Below are 20785 nucleotides of genomic sequence, written 5' to 3' on the forward strand. Positions count from 1 at the left end.
CTGCTCTGTTTCTTCACCACCAATTTCTCCCCCAAACCCTATTGTATGAGTTAATCCAGAACATAGCATGAAGTGTAACAGCGATTAGAGCACGGTGAAGGTAAGAACACACCGACATAACACTTCAGCTCTTCAGTAGCTGTAAGAGTATGTTTATGCTACCAGAATAGTTTCTTGCTTAGCAGTTCTGGGACTCACAAATTTGTGCTTTGGTCACATGAAAATATTTAGGCTGTCAGTGTCCAGATGGCTCTGGATGGGGAAGCTTCCCTCCACCACACCTCAGCCGAGCAAAAACCTGAGACAATCGGTACAGTTTGATCCTATAAAACAGTGGTAAGCTATTTATAGTTTCTGTCAGAATAACATGCAACTGTCAACAGTTAAATTGTTTAGGAAATAAGAGGGGTTTTGCATGACTGAAGTATTTAATCTATAGTGGCTTAACATTAAAGAAGAGAACAAGTGGAAATAGCAGTTCTTATGGAAAATTTTCACATTTGTGGTCTCTTTGGTAAGAGAGCAGATATTTACTGTGAAATATAAACATTTTTTTAACAGGGATCATCTCCCTAATTATGGTTTGACAGTAACACTTGTGTTCCAAACTCTGTGCCAGATCTCAGCCACAAAAAATCGCTATAGCCCTGGAAAACAATGAGGCTATGCTGATTTAGACCAGCTAAGAAGCTAGCTATGAACTTTCAAATCAAACAGCCTCAGTCTTTACAGAAGGAACCCCCTGTATAAAATGAAAACTTCATATTTCCATACAACAAACAGCTCTGTGTAGTTAAAGTGAACACCTGACTTTGGATAAAGTGCTAAACAATTGTGGAACTGAGCTTGGAAATTTTTTAAGTGGCTAACAAATAGGGTGAACTATATTTCCTAGATTAAGTTGTGCTGGAAGTAAGCAAGGCATACCACTGTTTTCCAAAAAATTTATATGACCAGTATTATTTACACTCAGTAAGATTTATTCCTGCTCTCCTCAATGAGCTTCTGCATTTGCTGCAGAATTCAGTTTCCCTGATTTAGAATGATAATCCCACACTGTGGCTACTGGTGTTTCACTGAAATGCTGGTCAGGGGGAGAAGGACTCAACTGCCTTTGCTCTGTCATTTGCAGTCATCTGTAACTCTCAGTGCCTCCATTCCCTTTCCTGCTCTTTGAATCTGCAATTTCTAAAGTCAAAATCATTGCTTTGACCCTTTTCAAGCATATGGTAACATTGCCAGGGCACTCTGTGTACCTGTAGGCTCTGCACCCTCCTTCCCCTCCCAGGGGTCCAGCTGCCAGGGCTGAAGGCCAGCTCTAACACAGCATGGCCGTGTAACCTGGGATCAGACTGCTGGAGAACAGCTAAGGTGAGAGAAACAGCTGGGAGACACCTTGTCTGGGGCCTCTGCCCCTTGGCTTGGGAGCTGCATTTAAACTCAGGCACTTCCCCTGGAGGATGACTGAGCTATGCTGTAGGTCTGCCTGAGCCTGGCATTGCACCTTGCTCGTCCTGACTTAGTCTTGCTAACCCTGGTACCTGCCTTATTGCTACAGACTGGCCTAGATAGTCCTGGACTCTCAGCTTACCTGGTCACTGTCACCAGACCTGCTCTGCTCACCTTACTGCGTGTTCAAGCCCTTGTTGGTGAGACCCCTGCCTGGTTGCCTTGCTGCCACCCTTGGCTTCCAGCTCCCCTGGCCCTGTGGAGCAGCCCAGCCTTACTGCTCTCTGAAAAGCATAGTGGTTTCCTGGAGAGCTTCCAACCTGTTAATTTTTGTTAAAAACACCCAAACAAAAAACAAAAACAGAAAACCCACCAACCCAAAACACCACCAGCCTCACGCCCCAATTCAAAACTGTTACTTCAATGTGTTTGATGTGGTGAAACCTCCACTTGAAAAAAAGCCTTGACTTCTAAGACTGAAACCAAGATTATTAACAAGGATTTTTTTTCTTGTTTAAACACTCATCTTGCACATGGGAGACTGAGTTTTATGAGCGTGCTCTACCACATCCTGAACTAAACTGCAACTTGCTTGGATTGGATTAACTTTTGACATCTAATGTTTGCCTAATTTTTCCATCAATTTCAGACACATACAGCATAGATGTCTACCTCTCATTTATCATCCAATGCTTCCTTTGCCATCTATGGAGAATATAAGCACTTTCACGGCAGAAGTCATCTCATCCTACAGTGGACTTTTAATAGAGGGCAGCTGTATCAAGTCCCTAAATCTGAATTTTGTGAAAGGTAACTGTTGAGGTGTAGGCAACTACACTGCTGTGGATAGTAATGAAGGAATCAATCAATTCAATGGATAAGCGAGAGGTGGGGGAATTGCTTTAGTGCCTAGGAGCCTTACCCAAGTCCTAACACACATTCAGGTCTCTAGACAGAATCAGAACAAACAGATGAACTTGAATCTCATATCCCAGACTGCCAGTCTCTTCCTTTTCTCCTGAAAAACTGCAAAAGCTCCTTGGTCTATGCTTGGGTGCACTAAACCCAACTTTTAAGATCTCTATTTTGTCATAAAACAAAATTCTTATTTTATGATCACAATCAGAGTCTTTAGGCACCAATACAGCAAAAATAAATAAAAAATGGCCAACCTATAATAAAATGACAACATTAACAGCCACGCTCTGCATAGCTCTTAAACACAGATTTCCATTAACAGATGGCATAATATATGAAGACTTTGAATTCAACTGCTCTCATACTCAGGATGCTCAAATTAAAGATAAAACAATGGACTGAATAACTGCAAATCTACAAATGTTGCAATATTTGTTTGATGAGGAACTCAGTCTAAACTGTATTTAACATCAATTAAGAAGCCAGAAATTAAAATTGTTTTGGCCTCAGTTGCAAGGAAAACAGAAGGCTTCCTTTTTTAGCCAAAACATTTTGGATTATGTTTTTGTGCTGTAGTCACACAAAGCTCTTAATTCTGTAAAATGTTTTGCAGTACACTTCATATGAAAGACTATTCCAAATCAACTGATAACATACTAAACATTGGGGTTTTCTTTTGAGGGGGGAGGATGTTTGGTTGATATGTTGGGATTTTTTTTCCCTTTTGGTTGATACAAAAATATGACATTGACTGGGCAGTAGGAACATAGCTGCAGTGTGCCAAGGCATGAAGTTTATATCCAGTCCCCCCCTGCATTGGATAAATCAGTGACTTCTGGAAGGAGAAAAAAAAAAAAAAAAAAAAAAGACAGGCAGATGTCAAGTGGCAATTTATTTACCTATTACCTAAAGCCTGAATGGAATGCCAAGTGACAAACTCAGCCATCACATAACCAGTCCAGTAACTGCAAAAAGGACTGTATTTTATTGCTGAACTTTAGGAACTCCCAGCCATGCAACATATAGGCACTCATACACTGAAGGACACAATTCACAGGATTCAGCAACCTCAGTGAGGAGTCTGAAATAAGAGAGGACCTAAGAGGTCTTGCACTTTGACTTCAGCCCCTTTTTTTGTTGCAAGGACTCTGTCGCAAACCTCTGTCTCCCTTTGCAAAGCTCAGACATAAAGTCCCAAATCAGTCCTTGCCCAGGACAAAAACCAAGCAGCAATGAAGGATTTTAGCTGTATTAAAGTGTGGCTGCTGAACTCCATATTTTCATGACTTCAGTGTACTGGAAACATCTTTTTTGCTTTCAGTACTATTAAATATTTTCACTCATCTGTCTGAATTTTTAAAAGCATGAACTATGCTTAGCAACAGATTGTGATAGATGTGTTTTGACATGAGATTGTCTAGGAAAACTATACTGAATGCTATTTCAGCAAGAATGTGACAGACTGTTCCAGCTGACATACAGTGTCCAAAAAGCCACCACCAAATGTATCTACCTACACTCAGATATGGAACACTTAGTTTTTTGACTGACTATTGTTATGTGAATGAATAGGTGAAATAGACCCTGGGCAAGATTCAGAAGGCTTTTTCCTATGGAATGCCAACCTCTGTATTTCTTATAGTGCTCTCCCTGGTTTGTCAAGTCATGAAGGCAAGTCACTAAGATCTTTTGGAGCGACACACTAAGTATGCACTCAGAGGGACAACAGCACAGACCTGTTGACTGGCTCATTGTGCCCTGTTAGTTGCTGCCATAGCAAATGCACCACAGAACCCCATTCCTAACCAGGAGGGAGCCCACCTGAGGAGTGCCTCAGTTTTTGCCTCCTTAGAATCTTTTTGACAACTTTTCTGTGTTTTAACACAGACATCTTTTGATTTCCATCCAATTATCACTGGTGAGTTTAGAAACATTTATTGATGTGCTTATGCTTGAACGCTTTCAGAACATGAACAGCTTTCTTCTCTTCCTGATGGCTACCACTATTTCTATCCCAGGATGCATAGGGAGCAATTGGATCCCTCTCTCCCTCAGCTGCCTTCTCCTTATTCTAAGCATATAAATATTATTATTTTCTCATTTACTAGGTTCTCTGCTTTCCTTCAACTCTTATCTAAAGACTTAATCATTCTTGATCATGACTCACTGAAGTCATCAAAATATAAAGTTTTTATTCTGTGGTGGAGTAACATAGACTATACCTCAATGAACTTTTTTTTAAAAAAAAACAGCTCTATCACATTTCTAACTCATTGTCACCAATGGTGATACCTGTGGGTTTTGTTCTTCTTCAGCTAGTTCCAGCTGCTGAGTTCTTAGAACTAGTTGTTATTAGATTCTATACACCCAATTTCCCCTTTCTTTTGTATTGAGTTTCAGCTCCTTTCTATTATACCAGTTCTCAAGGTCATTTTATTCTTTCTGGAAAATATCATGTTCCTCCCTATATTGATGATAGCTTCTAATATGTATTATCAAAGAATTTTGAGAGCACATGCTTTTTTCTGTGTGCAAAATCACCAGTGAAACCAGATAAAACCTAAAATTGCTCCTGAGGAATAGCCTTCTACCTTCTCTCCCCACCCTAGTAATTCTCCTTACACTATAATCCATGCAGCCTTCACTTCAGTTAGTTTCTTTCAAAACCATTGTCTGAATACTCACAGTACCAATTTATTCATTTTTATGGGTCACTATCTCAGATACTTGATCTAATCTGGAGCAATTAATCTACCCTTAACTAATAAAGAAATTACCAAAATATTGTTAATTTTGTCTTGTTTAACTTACCTTTGAGAAGACACAGTTGCTTTCTAGTCCACTGCCTTTTCCATGTGGTTGATAACTCTGACCTTTAAAAAAAGCCCTCAGGCAGGTATCAGGGGTTTTAAATACTAAGGTATAATTGCCCCAGTCACCTCCGTCCATTTTCTTAAAATTAGAGACATTATATTGACTATTTATCTGTCAAAACTATTATAAACTACCAGACCATGAAATTTTACTCTTGGACTTATAAAAATATCATCTAAATTTACAGTGTTTCTGAAGTGTGAATGGATCAGGGCCAATTGTTGTGAAGCCTACAGTACTCCTAGTACCCACTAACTTAACTGTGCATGGTATCACTAAATGAAGGGCTTATGCTGGTTATCTATAAGGCCTAGGAAGAATATTTCGCTCTCCTGATGAATAACTTGGTCTCAGAGTTGAAGTCATTTACTGAAATGTTGGAGATTGTCCACAGCTGGAAATATACTGTTCAATGATACCAACAAACTTCTCCAGCTCCCCATTACTGCAGTGTACTCTTTGGGCTTAAACTCATTTTCACATTTGGGCTCAGAAGGGACTTCTCTACAACAAATTGCCTGAACCATTACCCTCTTTTGCCTTAAGTCAATGCAGCTGTTGGACTCACCTGGTTGGATGTCCTCCTGGCAGTTCTTTGACACCACATCACATAATGTGTGCTCTTCTTCCCCAGTGCTTTCAGTGGGCCCTGGTAGGTTTTGAGGCTTCTTTATTGAAGCTTAAGGTTTTTAGTGAGTTGGTTGAATAAAGTAGATGATTTGCACGCTGCTCTGGATTAAATGTCTGTTGTATGGAATAGTGATCCATCACATCCTGTCTCATGGAGCAGAACTGAAGAACTTCTCAAGTATTTACTGCAGCTGTGAAGTTCCTGACAGTTAGCTGGATGTGGATATCAATAAAACATGAAAGGCCACTTTTTTTCCTACTGCTTTTTATATCTTTGTAAAAGGAGATGAAAATAGCTCTCACTTTTCTTCCAAGGATTCACTTGCCATGCAAAATACCCCAGAGAACAGAGAATCTTACACAGATAGGGAGAAGGCTTAACTGTGGCATCAGCCAACAAGATTGGTTTCAGTGGTTGCCATTTAAAGCAACCAATACCGTAATGAGGGGCACAGTGCAAAACTCCAGCCACATGCATGGTTAGATTATACCACTCAAGGGAATAAAGAGGTACTATGTTACATACCCATCCTATACACCCCGTAAGTGGGCGTGGGGGTTGTTTTTTCCCTTTTTAATGCTCCTTGCAGTGTCCCATCCTGCTGGGGGAGTCACAAAACATGATTCAGGAGAGGGATGGGAAGGAAATAAGAGCTATGTGTATACAGAGAGGCAATAAATGTACAGACATTTGTCTGACCAACTGACTACATGAAGGTTAATGTGGGACTAATTGGATAAAGAGCTACAGCTGTTTCCATCTCCTTCCTAAAACTATAAAAACAGTAGAAGAAAGAAACAAGCCTTTTCACTTCAATTGACACCTACATTTCAGCAAGCTGGTAGGACTTAAGCAACTGCAGGAAGTAAAAAAAAAAAAGTGACCCAACTTGAGACTCATTACATACTTGTATTTTTTTGTTCTCGGGTGCTCCTTCTGGGTACCAAAACTTACCTTCATGGCTTTATTCTGATGGGTGAAAGACATTCAGGCAGTAGTTTGACTGGCGATAATGCCATGGACAAGACTACATTGAAAATATGTCTGAAAGACATGGAGGTGGGGGGCATCATCCTGCAAACTGAAGCACTTGTAAAAAATCCTCAGACCTGGATTTTTTTCAAATTGACATCCTGTATGTTATAAATATGACAGAATGACCATATTAGGAACCTGTGTGGGTGCTGCCACTCCCCATTGAGCCACCAGGCAGTTTTGAGGGAGTTATAACAGGCTGCAGTAAAGGTATAGTTTTGCCCATATGCTATCATCTCCTACTTTTTTGTGGCCGAAAAGAATGTCTGCACCTGGCAGATTGTGTTTTGAGTAGCCAATTTTCATCTGATACACGTGTCAATGAGAACTGTTCCCATGGCAAATGTCAGCCATCAGTTGCAAGCAGAGGAAGGGCTGAAGTTGTTAGCAAATGCTGCAGGCATTTGTAGTGAGAAAATGCTTTATGGTTTTTATCCTTTTTTTCTCTATTGCCTTTGCACTCAGAAATGCATAGCTCTTGTTACTGAACATAAGAAATAACATTTACATTTAATTAAACCATTGAAAAATCCCAAAAGATGAACATTTCAGGAAACTGTGGAAGACTAAAGAGCTGTCTGTGTCATAAAACTCTGAGTAGATTAGGTAAAGAGCACTGTAGTATACATATGCTCTCTATTCATAATATATTATTATTACTATGGCACTGCTGCTTTAAATTTTTTATTCTATTTATTGACTATGATCAAATGATCCAACAGGGGGCTTGATGAATACCAGTTTCTTGGGTGCATATTTGAACTTATGTATTCTGTTCGTTCATATGAGAGATGGAACTATGAATAAAGAAACATAGAAGAAAAATCAAATAGTAATGATAAATAAAAAATGTGGACATCCTTTCTGGAGACCTATGTGTTGATGCTGTGATATCTTGGCTGGTATGAACAAACATGAATGCATGGATTCCCAAGGAAAATTTTTGCGTCCTGTTATTGAGTGCTCAATACCTATGGGTGTCAAGTATTAAATTTCTGTTGTGAACAGCAGAAATGTCAGTGTGCTGACACTGTGGCTAGTGTGAAGACCATTGCTACAAAGCCACTGAAGCACCTAAGCCAAAGAAAGTCTTCTGGGTTCCTTCTCATCATCTTTCTCACCAAAATTATTTTTTAAGTTAAGATCTCATGACCTTCAAGGTCCCTATCCAGGAACTCTTGAATGCCCCATCTTGATAATGCCTCACAAGTTCCATATAAGAACACTGCAAAAAGAAAAGGGGTCATACTAGTTTACTAGTTTCTTTACATTGATTCTTTTGTCTCTTCTTACTTCACCATCCAAGCATCATCCCAGCATGAAGCTGATCACAGGAACTAGACAGCCACTTACCAGTTCTCAGGCTCAGCCAAGTTTCTTTATCGATATGTCAATACTGAATCTGAGTTGAATGACACCCAAATGCAGTACACAGCATGACTTCAAAAGGCCTCAGGCACTCAGGGTGAAAAAATTGCCTCTACTGAAGTCAAAGATCTTTGCAACTGTTTTCAGGAGTCCCAAGGTTAAGAGCATTATGGTTTTCACAGTATTCTTAAATTTGGTCTGGAGCACAGACTCTTTCAGCCCCTGACATTTCAGATGAGGCTACGTAATAACGATCCCCAGATAGTTACATTAACTCCTAAATGGTCCTGAAATTTAATAAACCTGTAGGTGTGAGAGGGCATAAATCTCTTGTCCTTAGCTAAACCCTTAACTGTGTGTTTGAGATTTCAACTAGTTTAAGATAAGATGTATCAGTTTTACTATTTCTTTCAGTCATGCACTGAATCCCACCACAGAATTTTCTGTATGATTCACTGGTAATGAAGTAATGGCATTTACAGATAAACAATGAGAACAGGGGAAGACGTGATGTAAAACAAATCTGTAATATTTTACATAGCATAGGCTCATATTTTCACATGCATCTAGGTAAATAGGAAGCCCATTGTCATTTTCTTGTGAGCTCTAGGTGCTTAGAGCCCTGAAGACTGGACTGTGCTCAAGTCAATTTTAAAAATGGAAATTCAGACACCTATGTTAATAAAAAGAACAGATTCCTTATAAAATGGTTTAGGCTTCCGACTTCATGATTTCAGAGAGATTTGTGCAGCCAAGAAATGCTGCACAAGAATATTGTAATCGTGAAGAAACCTTTTCAGGTCTTCCTTCTCAGAGTTGGTCTTATGTTCATAAAATGACATTTTTTTTTGAAAAAAAATGAGAGATATTAAGATCAAAATTCCCCAAGAGGTTTTGTAGAGACTCTAAAAACTATGTCTTCACTGGGAGCAGAAGGCAGAAGCAGGGGTTCCTAAGAAGAATGATTTCAGCTTTCAGGGAATATTGGGCCAATACCTACTGTATCTTTGGGGATTAGAATAGAGGTGACAAAGGACAGGTCCATTCAGTTATGGTATTCCTGGTATAACTGCAAGATAACATGTGTGAGACATTAAATCTACCCATAGCATCTTTACGTTGATTCAGCTTCTAAAAAGTCTTTTCAAATTTTAAATTACAGAGCCAATTGTAAAATTCCAGTACTAAAATGACAGATGTAATTGTCTAGTTATATTAACTTTATTTAGCTACTCTTAATTTTATATAACTTTAATTTATCTTAAGGATGTATACTTTTCAAATACAATATTAATTTTTTTTTCATTTTAGATAATCATATTTATACCATTTGCTTACTGACCTCTCACATCAGCTCTTACAGCAACTTTCAAGAAGGTAACTGATTTCATGGTTCAGAGCAATGCCGATCCTTCAGAACAAAGGTTTGAAGCCAGAGATAGTTGGAAATTTGCAGATAGTGTAAAAATATAAATATATATCTCCCTTCCACAAAAATACCATCTCTTGGGGTCAGAACAGAATAGTCATTTTTTAACAGTTTGTATAGAATTTAAGAAAACATCCCTGAACCTATTTGTTTTTCCGAGTTTATACCCAGCTATTTCCCTGCAGGCTGATTTCACACTGTTATTCCAGTGAGTGACTGTGTCTTCGATGAAGTGACCTGTTTCCTTGTGCTTTAGGCTTCCTCTTGGCCCTGGAGGGTTGCTGTAATATGAAATATGATGACACATTTTTCTTTTATAGTGCTCTCCATGTTGGATATATTGACAAGTAGGTGTAAAGTGTCTTCTGTTTGCTAGCTCCTTTGTCAGCTGCTGTGGACATACCCTTTACTGGAAACTCCCCTTGCCCAATCAGATTGCTGTGCCAGTATTTTCTGTGACATATGTATAATAAAACTGTTGTGCTGACATCCCGGGTATGTTGACTTGTTACTGACCAAGAGTGGGGTGGAACAGCAAGGCACAGAAAATCCACTATACATTCTAACATTTAGGCTTTATCCTTTATTAGGTAGTGAGTAAGAGACATAAAAAGAACTGAGTTTGTTGTTTACAGCTGAAATTTAAGAGACTTGTGTGAACAAAAACTTGTTCCATAGAGCACTGTGACAAAAGAGGTCCAAGAAAAGTGAAGGTGTCATTGCAAAATAGCTGATGTAAGTAGTTGGAATGACACACTCTATTTCTAGCAGAACTTGTATTAACTCTGCCCTTAGTACTGTGCCTCCATACATGCCACAGGCCACATTTTGGCAAGGATCAGGCTGTTGATTTTGATGGCATCACAACAACATGGCAGGATGTACAGCAGGTGTCCATGCACCAGAAGGTCGTGCATAAGAGCCTACAGGATATTTATGGGTCTCCCATTTTCCCATCTGCGTGTTTTTTCATGGGGAAAAGATTGCCTGCCCAGACCTTCTCTCTTCCCAAAACACCAGTCCTCCTCTGCTCTTACTTACACAGGCTATTACAAAAGGCTCTGGAGATAAATGGTGGTTCATGGAACACAGCTTGAAAACTGGCACCCTATTCAATGAAGAATCTGAACACAGCTGGCAATGGCACTACATCTGCAAAAAGATGGAAGGTTGAATCAGGCTTAAAAGACCAAGGCCAATGTTTTGCAAAGATGAGTTGAACCTTACTATGCTATATTGATGTACCCAAATAAAGGAAACATTTTCTAAATTGTTAGGTGCAGGTTTTGAAGGCTGGCCTGTTTACTGTCTCTTTACTGGGAGCTGTAGAGTAGGGAGCCCTTTTAAATGCCAGCCCCTAGTTATGTAGGTGCCAAAACTTGGATTCAGGAATTTACACATACTCTTCTTCTTTTGGAAATTGGGCCAAAGCAATCCAGCTAGTAACCAGCCCTGAAATCACCATCACGTTTTTCATGGCTACATAGGAGTGAATTAAATATAACCAAAAGCCCATTTCATTTCAAGGCACAAACGTTTGCAAATAAATTGGATGAAATACGAATACATAATATAGAACTTATTTTAATACTTCTAGATAAATAAATGCATCTCTTTGGAATTCTTTGGACACAGATATCCATGGAACCTCTTCTCTCTTTTTATATATATCTTTTTTTTATAAAATCTAAATGCAGAGAGGTTTAAAAAATGGCAAATACCAATGTATATGGAAGGCTTACCGATGAACTGCAAGTCAAAAGTGCTGTATATTCCCATCCTCTGTATCTTCCAACTGTCCATATTAACCACAGGCAGTATTATATAGCAACCACATGGTCAATATTTTGCATTACTACCTTGTAATAAAATCTTTCAAATCATTTCCCCATCTAAAGTTAAATTATGTTTTTAAACTTTATTCCTCCTAAATGTATGGTAGGCATTTCACTTAGCTACACATCAGAGTGGTCGCATGTGACTCAGCAGCACACTCCATAATATTAATAGATACTTTTCAGCTCCCTATGGGAAAAAGCAGGCAGCAAGAATCAGATTCAAGAAGTCTATTTTTTTCTCTGCTGTTTGTTACTTACCACTTAATGACCCACATGTGAAACTCAATGGTTATATAATTATCTTTATATAGTAGATTTTCTGTTTATAAGTTATTTTTCTTACTCTAACATATATACAATATATCTATATATACCCCTGATAAATCTTACTTTAAAGGGACACAGTCAACCCCTTTAAGCCTCACAGTAAACTTATAAGGCTTTAAGCTGTCCATACATAAAGGTCAGCTACCAAATTCAAGGGTCCCTTCAGATCCTAAAGGTTGTATTTGTTCCAAGCCCACAATGTGCAGTTATCTTGTAACATGTATCTCATGTGTTGCTGTTTACATTTTATAGGTATATTAAGACATTTTATATCACATCAGTAGGAAATAAAACAAGATAATAAATCTGTTTCTAAGACTAGGCCTATCGCAAAAAATGTTACCTGTATCTACAGACACTCCCACTGGTGTGATATAAAAAGAACATGTGCCATTCTTGGGATGAAATTCTGGCTACATTGCAGTCAGGAGGAACTTTACACTGACTTAAATGGGGCCAGGATTTCTCTCCTGCTTTTCATTTGCTAGTTATGACTATGCGTAACCCATTTGTGTCTTCCCTCTGCTCAACACTAAAGTGTTCAGGCCTGTTTCATGACAAGAGTGTATTTTTTGCTGTCCGCTGGCATGCCTTAGACATTGATCTATCCTGTATGTATTACATCTTTAGAATATACACACACTGTACACACACGTTCTCCATTAAATAAAAGTTTGATCCATTCTGTGTACAGCATCTGGATTTCTTTTCCCCCGCTAAATATTCTTTATCGTTTACTTTGTCCTAAACATAGACTATCTTCATGCCCATTCTTCTACAGGTGAGGAAAACAATTTTTGCTCACCAGGAACAGCTCCACATTATTGTCATCAGTTTTGACTACTTACCGAAGTGACAGAATTTGTTCACTTTATCTTTTGCAACTCAGTTAGAAACCTAGTGGCATAGATAGAGACACAATACTACTGTTTTACAAGACATCTATTGTATCTACTTTTGTTCAGATAAATACCCAGTAACTGCTTATTTGGCAGGAGGATTGGTAAGGGTACTACTATTCACAGTGTTTTTTTTTCTTCTTCTTTAATCTACAGAATAAAGTATTTTATGTACATTGGAACCAGTTAATGCCCTTTAGACAAATCTGTAAGTTGTTTCATAAAGCAGGAAAGACATTGCAGGGAAATATGTGCCAAAAAGCACAGTCAAAAGGCTTCATTAGTTTTATATATCACTACAAGTCAATGCTGGAGATCAGTTCTAAAACGATCAATACTCAAGAGGAATGTTCTCATCTGGAGAAAATACTGCCCATTCCTCCTTTTAGAATTTGTTCAGTTCTCTATCAAAAGTCCTGGCTCTTCATATATACTTTAAACTATAAATAAACACTGCATAGTTCAATGTTCTTCATTTTCTTTTTTTGTTTGTTTGTTTGTTTGTTTTGATTTGAAAAATTATTGCAGTACAATTAATTCCTGTTTGGAGTTCAGTAAGGAGCAAACAGCACAGGAGTATGGGTGGTCCGTATAGGCCCTGGAGCTGGTCGTAGGAGTGCTGGAGGAAGTGCTGAAGTCTGGAAAAGGGTGGCTGCTGGGGCTGTGCGAAGACTGAAGGGGGAATTCACAGCCACAGCAGCAGCTGCTGCTGCAGCTGCTAGCGGATTTGGTAAGATTCGTGGAGCCATCGGCTTTGAAGGTTCCTTTGAAAATACTAATTTCACCTGTGGGGAAGAGAGAAAACAAACAAACAGAGAGACATAATTTGTTCATATTAGCTACACGACAGGAAGCTTGATTTAAGATTATAAGTGCAAAATCAAGTAGGAGAGGCCTCGTAGTGGCTACTGACTCTATGAGCTGCAGGGTTGTGACAGGCGATACGATCTCGAGCATTGGACAAGGGTGAGCAGGATTTGGTCAGGGTCAAAGACTTTCAATGTCCTCTTGATGGTAGGCTCATGCCTTATCACTGAGACTTATAATTTAATCTGAGATTAGAAATCAAAGCAAACCTAAAAAAGGGCTGGGCAATCTGTACCAAAGTAAAGGTGCATGTCCCCTGCAAGAATTAAATAAGGAAGAATTAGCCATCAATTGAAAGACCTCTATCTGGCCAGCTTTATGATAGAGATCAGAGCAGAATTAAAACATATCCTATTCCCTGGTCTGGCTAGGAAGGTGCTTTTGTTTTTATCATTAGGATGCAAGGTCTACTTAAGATCGCCTGTTAGCTCCTCTTTATTAGCTTCTGCCTCTAACAACAGATAATTTGGAAAACTCCTCACTTAGAGTTTCCAAAAAGACAAAAAATAAGCTGAAGCTTTCCTCAGACTGATTGAAAATACTCACAGAAGTCCATTATTATTTAAGAGAACTTACATTTAGTATGCATACAAATGAACATCAGAGTAGTTCATATAGTTTTCTCCAGATTTCAGTGCAATTTCAAGTTTCTAATAAGAAGCTAGGAGCCTGAATACCTTTGTTGTTCTGGTTTCGTAACTCTGAGACAAGAATAGAAACCTCATCCACTAACAAAGAAAAGTTCCCATTGGCTTTGATGGACTTTGGGTGGGTCTGTGTCCTGGTATGACCTGAGGCCCTTTGCAAAGAACATAAACCTGAGTATGTGGCATTGAACATATGAATATGAATACATGTACCATGATGTGGTACATCTCAGTGTGAGTACAGACACTTCTCACTTGCAGGGAAACAAAATTTCTCATCCTTGAATTGAAAGGGGCTTTCAAATAATTAACTTGCACTATATATCAGTCTGATACTTTCCACTCAACAGCACGTTGGTGAGTGAATAGTCAGAAAGCAAGGACAGGAGTACTCTGCCATGAACCACCACAGTAAGTTTCATCATTACACTATCACCATATTCCAAAAAAGTCTGTTGGTTCTTTACCAGCAGATGGATACAGGATTTTTACTTTTTTTTAATACCCATTGGCAACTCTGCTGGCCTCAAGGTCCTTGAAAGCTCTGGGAGAGATACTCAGAGGAGACCAGATTCTGCAATTCTTTTAATGGAGGACATAATGGATGCTAGATACAAAACTCCTCATGGTGCCTATGAAAAGCAATGATATTATCTTTTCCTTGATCAGTGTTTCGCTCACTGGTCCAAGCTGTCTTCTTCTCTTGCTGAGCATTTGACTTTTTCCTCCTTCCTTACATTTTTTTAGTAAATACTTCTTTTCAGCCTTGTTTAGAACAGACAAAAAAAAAAAAAACTCAAAAAAAGAAACCTCAAAAAAACCTTCCAAAAACCCCTGAGTACAAAGTACAAAAAAAAAAAAAAACACCCAGCCCAAAACAACAGGGCTCTGACAGTGGTCTAGAATTCCAAGTGTTTTTCATAAGAGCTATTTTGTTGCAGAAAGTTTGGACTATCAAGCACTTAATAACTTCTTTCTCTCCACTACAGTATTTTATACATGCTGGACACTTGTGGCTTGAAGAAATATCAAGTCAGTCCCAACATTACAAGATTTCTTAAACTCTGAAATAGTACTGTGGGAACTCATAAAGCTTCTATCTCTGAAGCATGCAAAACTAGACTAGACAAAGCAGTACAAATGGTATTGAAAGCATGGCAATGGAATGTGTTTGGTCTAGCAAAGCTATGAAAATGTAGTATGTCCTTTTTCTAACTTCTGTAGAAATAAAATGTATTATGTTTAGACATTTTTTGTCATGAAGAACGAAGATCTTATGTGATTTACACTGACTGTGATGCTGCGATCTTGCCATTCTTGGAGGAATCAGGAACTTCTCATGAAGTTGGCTTTTCAGTTTATTTATCAATATGGTTCTGATTTCGATAGTTGCAAAACCAGTACTATTTAGTGTGTAGAGCACGTTGCACCTTCATTTCAAACCTCTCTGCAAGTACTAATTAACACACAGGTCAACATTAAGAGTAAAGTAGTCATTATTCGTTTCCTTTCCAATGAAGTAAACTAAGGGACTGTAAACGACTTGAAAAATTAACAGAGAGTAAAGAAAAAGTCTACAGCTCATCAAAAACATTTACATTCAAAGTAAAATTAGCACATCTTTGGCTTGTTGCTATGCCATTCTGCATTTCAAGTGACAGCAATTTGGGTATTTTTTTCTATTCAAAACCAAAAGGACTAAATGGAGAACTGCTCTTATCCTTTCTCAGTGTAGCCTCTGCTCTACTCCTTCTTGAACCCTCTTTGCCTCTTTGCTCAGCTCTGGCCTGACTTGTATATGGTGAGCAATTGGGAGCAAGAGGGCAGGAAAAGGACCTATTGCCTTTATTTGCCTATGCAGTGACTAAACAGCCTTGATCCTTGGGTGGAGTTCTCAGAAATCACCATTACATGAATGGGCAAATAGAGAACTGTGCACAACAGCAACAGTAAGGTAGTAATTATTTTCACCCCCTGGGAAACAATGAATTTCCTAAAGGAATAATAATCCTGTCAGAGAGGCTATAGTGATTCCATATCCCAGTTACATCATTTCTATTCCTTTCAGTATAGCTTACATTTATTGGAGACCTTGGTCTTCCTGATGGATTACTGAAAAACACTATGGGGCTATTTCCCTGCTAGTGGATCTACCAGAATGGTGCACTGCATTATGCTACAACATCTAAGAAAGCTCCTACACAACTGAATTGTGTGTGAATATACCTATCATGAGGGCTGCCCCAACAAGGACACGCTTTCTGAGCTTTAACTGAACTTAAAGAGAATTGGGTTTTCACAGAAAAAAAGCTCCATATACTCCATCCATTAGAGAAGATGGTCAACAATAACGGGCTAATCTATGAGGCCAATGAATCAACATCTTCCCCCTGCCAAAACCATCTATAAACCCTTACAAAACACCACAGCACATAAAACAATCGTGCAGTTTATCTGATGGAGACAAATGTCAGATGTTTCACTACCCCACCCACAATACAAGCTGTTTCTTAACTAGTGGCAGGATCCTAGCTGGGTTTTTTATTAAAAAGTGAACCTTTTTCTCAGCTTTTAAAGCTAGAAAAAAACTGTGTTTCAGATAGTTTTTCCTGGCAGTTGAAAATGTGACAAGAACCATCCTGAAACTGAGTGGAATGAAATGAGAGATGGATTTTTTTATTTGTTTCAATTGTTACCTGAATAATTTTCTAAATAAAGATAGAATAAAACTTTTATATTTTATTTAGTCATTTCATCACTATTGTCCTTCATGAAAACTGGAAGAATCCTGTTTGACATCTGGATCTTTCTTTCATCTGTTGCTCTCTAATGACCTTTGAAACAAGCTTCTTTTCTGAGGTTATTCAGAGTAGCTACAAAAAACAAGGACCCTTGGGTTGTAGTCCACACCCATCAAAAAAGACCCTTGTGGGTTTCCATGGGCTCATTCATACACTCGTATACTCCCATTGCTTACACTATTCCTCTAATTTTAAACATTTTTCCACTTATATTTTCTAAAAAAACCTACTCAGCAGGGTTAAAGTAAAATTAAAATAAAAAAGTGATTGGCTTACCCCTAGAGGATGTGTTCCCTTTTGGAGTTTGTTGTAAGGGCTGTATTTAGGTTTAGGCGGCTTCCCAGCAGCTCTGTCTTTGTGCCTTCTACTGCTTATGTGCTGTTAAAATACATTTAGCGGAAAAAAAAGAAGAGTGATATTTCCTCAATAAATAATTTCAGGTTCTGCTTTACACAAGGGTGCTCAAATACGGAATGTGACTGCTCTCCACAACAGCATTACTTTGACTAATTCAATAACGAATGGGAATAGGGTCTGTTCCAATTTAAATGATTCTTTGTGCATCACATATTGGGACTGTGATTTTCCACAGTGCCCCGTTCAACTCTGCTTCCACTGTAGTTAATTATTTTCCTACCTTTGTTAACTTCAACAGGACCTTGTCATGATTCAGCCCCGGCTGGCAACTAAACAGCATCAGGTCCAAGATAGAAGCCTTGAAAAATTCCTCCCTATCTCTGCAAAGCACCCATCAAATTCAATCCACTGCTGATAGAAAGTTTTGGAAGAATATTAGATAGTAGAGCATCCCTTTTGGGGATGGACAGGGTGTGGGGAAGGTCACAACATTGTTTAAATTCTTAAGCCTAGACATCCTTTTAAGATTTCAGCTGAAAGATGGTGAAAAACCCCCACAAAATCCATTATCTTCTTTATAAAATCTATGAGATTTTACCAGATCCTTCTACACAGACTTTATTGCAGTATTGGGTGTAAGAGACCTTTTCCAGAACTATATTTTTACTTTGATTTTCATTCTCAAGAGAGTTCTCACAAAAAAAAGACAAAGAACTGGACATTTTTTTCCTGAAAGCAGAAGTATTGCTATTGTCCATTACAGAATTTATCTTCATTCTGGTGAAGTTCCTTAACACGTATTTAATTCCAAAAGGCATATGGAATGAAACTAAGTGTTTTTCAGAACAAAGGCTTTGTTCATCTGAAGAATGACTGAACATAACTTAGTGTAATTGCAATTTAGAGGTCATGCTTCTCAGTTACAGAGTAAAACTGATGGAAAAGTATTACAAATCCTCTCCATCCTGCATTTCTAAGCAGGTAATTCAATGTTTTGTCAAAATACTCGCTGCACCTACCTCCACATCTTTGTCAAGGCAAATATCATGCAGTACACTAAATGGCAGGGCTTATTAGCTCATGACAATTACAGTAGTCTAAAGACAGTTGTAACATGTTGCAGCTCACAGCTTCTGTAACTCTTTCAGACATATATTTAATCAAGAGCTTTTGAGAAAATATATTCTGTGCCAGGGAAAATCATATCCAAAACAAAACATACAGCATGAAAGACAAGGACAAAGGGCAAAACCTGTAAGCTCCATTTGGATGTGAACTGTTAGACTGACACATGCTGGGAGTTGGTACTTTATCACCATGAAATCAAAGAACAGCCAAGGATTCACACTCTGCAAGCTAGCTGAGTACCTGTTTCAGTTGTGTCTCAGAGTTTACGTGCACATCACATATTTCACAGTGAAATGTTTTGTTCTGAAGGCCTGTGTTTCCTTTATTCACAGGTCCTTTGCCTTTTACGCCTGCCCGGGGAAAGGCTTTTATGGTTCCACTTCCATTCCGAGCTTCCAGCATAGTTTTGTGCTTAGTCCCTGGAGACATTAGAAATGGGAAACACAAACAACTTTGGCAATTCGGTTGCATTCATTCTTTCATTTTCTTTTTAAAAGAAAACCATATGAACCTCAGCTTGGTGCTACATGCTATCCTTGGAATATGCCTGTATTTGTCTGTATCAGATTCATACCAATGTAACAATATTTCACATCCGATATTTAATTATTAAATTACATATCTGTAGGTAATGCATGAGAATAAAGGAGCCACACCAGTAAGTAGTGGCACAATCAGGTATCCTGATGTGAAGTTAAATGGGTGTGACTTTTCTCATTAACTCCTGCTGCTAATAAGACCTGAATTGTAGTTGCAAAGGAAGAGTAATTCAGCTATTAAAGATGTAGTTGGCTTTGATTTGTAGTCCTCCTGAATGCATTGACAAACAGTATGCATTAGGTAGCTTACACTTAGATCTGTAATTAACTAATTAGTCTCCAAATCAAAAAGGGGCAGAGGTTCCTGGCAGCAACCTATGGATCCTTAGTGTCCTGAACAGAAACCAAAATGTGTGAGAAACATACATGTGAGAAAAATGCATTTGCATTTTTTATACAAAATAAAGATCGGATAGAAAATAATAGTGTCCTGTTGCTTTACCTTTATTCAACTGAACAATTCCTCATGCTGTTGACTTCCATGCAGGTAGTCTGTATGATAACAGACTCCTGCCATGTACAGCATTAGTGTTCCACTGATAATTGTTGTATGCACCCACATGTACACTTTTACAAGCATGTATGTGTGTGACCACACACACTTTATCAGCATAGACAGCAAAAACTTGGAGTGTTGTGTTTAAACCTTCAGAATAATGTTTTGGCTCTCATCTTTATCAGAAAAATGTTTAGAGTCTATCCCTCATATGAAGTTAAATGGGTACAGCTTTATGAACTTAAATTTTCACCAGTTGAAGATCTGGCAAAGAGCAAACACAGAATTTAAAACTGATTAGGCTTTGTTTCTTATTAATACCAACAAATTATAATTTTCTTTTTAATTTGAGTAGATTCTATAGACATGCCAAAGTGGTTTCTTTTTTATTACATCATAAAACCATTGATCATCTTGCTGTAGGTATATCATCACTGTCTCTATGTTTAAAACCTAAGGTTCCCTGCCTTCTCTGTCACCTAGCTGCGTTTACCCTGCTGACAGGTAACCCCTGACATGCAAAATCAGGAGTTCTTCTGTAAGACTGTTACAGGTGGTCATTGTCACCATATTAAATCCCAAGATCTTTTAACTCTGCTCACCACAAAGCCAATCAATAAGATGCTTAAAATAGTGACTGTGAATGATGCCTAGCTACTACTGGAGCTTACCATTGCTACTAGCTCTAATAACAAGAAAGGGCTCAAAAATGAGGAAAGATGGAGGTAAGCAATTACCCATTCAACTCTCATGAAGCAATTGCCATCAGTTGATGAAAACAAAGGAAAAATAGACATAATTTTAACAAGTTATTAACAGACAATATGGAGCTAAGAATTCTGACTCTCATCATAGAACTCTGACTCTTTCAGTCTTAATTTGTTAGATTTCAAATAAAACTAATGGCATTCATACTCAGTTTACTAGCTAGCACAAACAAAAGTATGCAAACTCTGAACACCAAAGGTAATGAAGCATGGGCTGTCATTTAGCTCTGTAAGGTTCGGAAGTTGCAAAAGCTAAAATGTTAGAAAACGGGTAACTTGCATGCAATAAAATTCCTTCTTCCTCCTTTATGAAAGCCTCTTTGCCTGTCATTGTTATTCTTTAATAGTTAATGAA

General features: G+C 38.3%; 1 protein-coding gene across 4 annotated transcripts in view; it reads right to left on the reverse strand.

Annotated features, from left to right (window-relative positions):
* Positions 1-12794: 12794 nt before the first annotated feature.
* Positions 12795-20785, reverse strand: part of ZNF385D (zinc finger protein 385D) — a 437048-nt gene continuing 429057 nt past the window's right edge. For all 4 annotated transcript variants that reach the window (XM_075083227.1, XM_075083226.1, XM_075083229.1 and 1 more), the window contains 3 exons: positions 18809-18987; positions 17360-17461; positions 12795-13553 (listed from right to left, as the gene is read on the reverse strand). In XM_075083227.1, coding sequence (XP_074939328.1) covers positions 13320-13553; positions 17360-17461; positions 18809-18987 — 515 coding nt within the window. In that variant the 3' untranslated portion in view covers positions 12795-13319. The remainder of the gene's footprint in view (positions 13554-17359; positions 17462-18808; positions 18988-20785) is intronic.

This window comes from Phalacrocorax aristotelis, chromosome 2 (genome assembly GCF_949628215.1).
Source record: "Phalacrocorax aristotelis chromosome 2, bGulAri2.1, whole genome shotgun sequence".
NCBI lineage: Eukaryota > Metazoa > Chordata > Aves > Suliformes > Phalacrocoracidae > Phalacrocorax > Phalacrocorax aristotelis.